The sequence below is a fragment of the Alligator sinensis genome, unplaced genomic scaffold (assembly GCF_000455745.1).
Source record: "Alligator sinensis unplaced genomic scaffold, ASM45574v1 scaffold2065_1, whole genome shotgun sequence".
Lineage (NCBI taxonomy): Eukaryota > Metazoa > Chordata > Crocodylia > Alligatoridae > Alligator > Alligator sinensis.
Window position 1 is genome coordinate 20,101 of NW_005843643.1, and position 4,538 is coordinate 24,638.

General features: G+C 44.1%; 1 protein-coding gene across 8 annotated transcripts in view; it reads right to left on the bottom strand.

Annotated features, from left to right (window-relative positions):
• Nucleotides 1–1,517: 1,517 nt before the first annotated feature.
• Nucleotides 1,518–4,538, bottom strand: part of TMEM51 (transmembrane protein 51) — a 30,323-nt gene continuing 27,302 nt past the window's right edge. For 7 of the 8 annotated variants that reach the window (XM_014527564.2, XM_025195614.1, XM_025195609.1 and 4 more), the window contains exon 3: nt 1,518–2,385. In XM_014527564.2, the coding sequence (XP_014383050.1) occupies nt 1,971–2,385 (415 nt within the window). In that variant the 3' untranslated portion in view covers nt 1,518–1,970. The remainder of the gene's footprint in view (nt 2,386–4,538) is intronic. The other variant, XM_014527565.2, reaches the window with a different exon arrangement.

The following is a 4,538-nucleotide window of genomic DNA, read 5'->3' on the forward strand; positions in this document are numbered from 1 at the left end:
AGGAGAGCAGCGACTTCTGAGCAAAGAGCTAATGCTTTCACAGCTTAGGTCCCATGACTCACATTAGCCTGTTTAGACACCACTGAGATTATCTGCAACGTGCCTAAACAGGATTCACCAGATCTTAACCGAGAGTCTGCCCATCTTGAACTGTATTAGTCATGGCATACAACAACACTCGCTGCCGATTTAGGGAATCGGGTCCTCTCCAACGGTAATCCTTACTTAAAGGCGCAACATTCGTTAAGCATCTCCGCAGAGAGGTGCACAATAGACATCACAACGGCAATCACAGTCTTTCTGTTCAATTTTTAAGCTCTTCTCCTCTCTTTAAAAGGAAAGGAAATATGGAAATTGTACCCTACATCATGCCGTGATTAAAGACAGCAAAGAAAACCACATGCTTAAATCAGCAGGAGTTACAGGTCTTCAGGCCAGACAATTCATATTTAGCCTCTTATTTTGAGTTTCTCTAGAGTAGGACTTCTTATTAATTAAGACAGGATCACTTGGCACTCAAAAACATACCCCTTTCCACCCCTCTGCCTCTCTCTGCCTGAAGAAGGGTGTTTGTGCCCGAAAGCTTGCAAAGAACAACTTTTCCAACTACTTAGCTGATCTAATAAAAGCCACCACATTTACCCCCAATCCCCAGAATTCACGAGTCTTATTTCATACCGGACACAAAGTTTCCTAATATGCATTGCTCTGTAGCATCAGTCTCATACAAAGCAGCCACATTACTTGATCTTATTCTATCCCTTAATAAGTGTCTTGGTATACCAACATATTCAACAACTGGTTTCTTCTCAGAGGGAGAAGTGCCAAGGACACTTCCAGGAAAAGAGGCATCAGGGAAATTAGCTTGCCCAAAGTCAAACCAAGTCCGCTTCCTCATACCAGAGACCGAGACAACAGATTTGTGACTTGTCTGTTGAAATCCAGGAAACTCCTCTTCCAAGCTGCACTTACCGCATATTTCTTCACGTGACGTCACAGATATGCATGCTTTTATGGTTCCCGTGGCTTTACTAAAAACGGAGATGTAATGCATCACGAATGCGGCAACAGGAACTTTCCAAGCTGAGAAACAGGAGAAAACCACTGCATCCTTCCTTTCCTTCATCCCGGGGTTAAAGCAGCTCACTCGTTCCCATTTACAAACCCATACAGATGCACACACTATATACAAAATATTTATTTTTAAAGTCTGTTTGCACAGCACACACTCAACACTAGCTTCGAGCATTTTGAACACGTTTGCCGTGGGACGCTAGAGTGGCGTCCAACTGACCGAAATTACACAAGTTAATCTTGAACAGACTGTCCCTTCATACTGGAGCGCCCAAAATGATGCTCCCCCTTTGGCCAACAGCACATAGAAAGCTCCTCACTGGCATCGCGGGTTAATGGTAAAACGATTAAATAAATGCGTGCTGGATTTCACGTTCTCGTTTCATTCAGTGGATTATTTCTCGGCAAACTATGAAATGTTGCAAAAACGTAGGCTTGCTTTCTACCATTAGCCCAACTCCATTTTTAATGGAAGCACAGAAAGCTACAATGTTTTTTTTTCTTTCATTTAAGAAAATACAAATAATGTCAAACTAAAGGGGAAAAAAAAGAGTTAACCCCCCCCACCCCCCTCTTTTCCACATGTAAATTGTTAAAAACCCCAACAACAATACTTTAGTGGCTTAGAAAGAGACTATAAAAGATGCAGGCAAGGTGCTCCTTAATTTAAAGAGTATAGATTTAGTACTTCTTAACTTCACTTCTTTCAGAAGATCAGATGCACCAGTGTTCATGAGCAACCATCTGTTGAAAGGCTCATTTGGTCCATCTAAAAAAAAAAGAGGTATATAGAGTCCAGCATTTCCTTGATCTCTTTCAAGCTTGTGGAAATGTCACTGTTTTGTACCCAGAAATCAAAGTTCAAGTAGTGTTTTTACCTGGACAGTCTGTAGATATTAAGTCCCTTGTCTACTACCTGGAGCTTTGTCCTGAATCTCATCATACTGTGGAGGAGGGGTCAATGGCTCTATCGTTATATGACTTGAATTTTTGTCTGGCAGGTTAACCCGGATGTCCTTTAGGTGCAGTTTTTCGGACTTAATTCTCCGAACCTTCAGGGGTTTCAGGCGTTTGCTCAAGCGAGAGCTGTGTCTGCTTGGCTGCCGCTCCGCGTTGGCTTCGGGGCCTGTAGCAGCGGTCGCTGAGGTCTGTGTGTTTTCATCGATCCCAGTTAGAGATTCATAGGAGGGTAGAGACATGCTGATCCTGGTGCTTCTGTCCAAGTCTCTTGTCTCGGTGTAGCCAGTGTTCATAACCTCTTCGTAACTGGGGACGTAATATCGGGAGTGTGAATCATCCTCCTCTTCTTGACTGTAGACAGAAGTTAAAATGTTACAGCGGTCAGTGCACCAAGCCATTTCAGATGCATTGCTGATAGCTCAGCTTTGAAAAAACCCAAAAGAATAGCGATACAATCCTCATTTGCACAATACTTTTCATGAAAGGGTTTCAAACGGTAGCACAACTATCAGATAAACCTCTGACATCCCTGGGTGCAAGAACTATTTTACAGACGGGGGAAACCAAGGCGCAGGAGTTGCGACTTGCCTCCGGCAGATTTGCTATCAGAAGGGTGAATGCAATACAAGAGCTATCGTTTGCAATTCCCTACCATAGTCACTAGGCCACACTGGGATTTTGGAGTGTAGTTAGACCGGGGCGGGCAATTATTTTGGGCAGAGCCATCGAGGGCTGCATGACAGGCAGCCCAGGGCAGATTAATATTAATTTTCTACATTTTTTAGGGCCCTGCGGGCTGGACAGAATGGCCCGGCGGGCCGCATCCAGCCCCCAGGCTGCATGTTGCCCACCCCGAATTAGACCCAAAGCTCCCACAGCAACGTGACATTTAGGCTGGGGGGTGTCACTATGCCAGGAACAACCCTTTTGAGGGATCGTTTGCTGGATTCTCTGGCAATGACTGAAGCCAAATTAACTACGTGACCAGACTAGTTTTCTTCTAGGTGTAACCAGGTTACTTTTGATTTGAAGTCCTCATGACCACTGAACAAACATACTTTACGCGTTACTTTCCGGTAGTCTAGCACATCGCTGAAACAAGCAGGACAAGAATACGGAGCGTGAATCTGAGAAACCAACTAAAAAGACAGAAACGAGTCCAAAGCTGCTTGCACTGTGCTAACCAAGCAATTCGCTTTCCCAGTCCTAACGCTCATTAAGTCCTTCTCAGATACAAGACACTATGTCAGTGTTGGACTTCGATGTTCTTCCACAATTAGCATTCACTCCACCGAGCAATCAACGGTTCTGTTGAACCTCATCCCACTGTTACATGACATTAGCTTGATGATAAGCAGCAGATTGGAAATGCCTGTTCCACTTTAGTTTGAGAAGCTGGTTGTAGCCCCACTGTTTTTCCTGTTACGGCGTGTTTTTGTGGCCCTGGGATTAAAATGAGTTGCAGTTCAGGCAAGTTGCATTCGTTACTCCGTGGGCACGTCCACGCAAGATGCTACGGTGCAGTAGCTCATTGCTACTGAAGCGTCTAAAAATAACCGTGCGGGGATGGTACTGTGTAGTAACGCTGGTTACTGCGCAGTCGTTTAGTGCTCGGTTAAGCAAGTACTAAACGACTGTGCAGTTAACGAGCCTGCCGCTTGTGTAGACGTGGCCTGTTTCTTCTTTCCATTTTCCCCCAAGCTGTTATGCTGTATACTCCAATAGTGATTTTTTTCTCCCCCAGAATAGGCCAGCAAAAAATTCTTCTCATCTCCTTGCCATCTGCACCACTAATCTGGACACAATCTAGAGGGATGTACCTTCAGCTGATGGCTTTACAATTAATTAGGTCATATTAATGCAAGCCTTGTCCACTTTCTGGAGGGGAGTGACTCTTTGCAAACCTGTTAAGTGTCAATTGATACGTAGTCTGCACATATACACATAGTCTGCATTTCATTAGCATTAGGAAATTTTCCTTCACACAAGCCACAATATAAAGACCCTTCTCTATCCATCCTGTCTTGCACAGCAACTTCCCTAAGTATCTTTGAGCTTTCTATAACTCCCATGATGATACTTTTTAAGCAAACTAAGCTAGACATTTGCCACCTGGCAGTCTCCTTTTTTTATATTTCATCTCAATAGTCCATTTTTTTTTACCTCTGAAAGGGGTGGGGGGGCAGACAGGACACCAGTGTTGTAGGGAAAGGATACAGCTGTCTGCCCTCTGCCACAAGATTTCGTTTTCTTTCCTGTGATGTCTGAGCCCGAGTTTATTTAAAACATCCTAATTACAAAAGCCTTCTTCGTTCAAAGTTCACTGGAGTTCCCCTACTAAAACGGATCCAAAAGTTTGTTCATTTATCTCGAGCTCTCGTCTGGTACATACTTCCATATCCACGACCGATAAATTGCTTTGCAGCTTCCCACAGACTTCCTAGATTTAACATGCCACCGTCAGAAGGAGACCTCGGCACACTCTTGTTTCCCTTCCTCTTTCC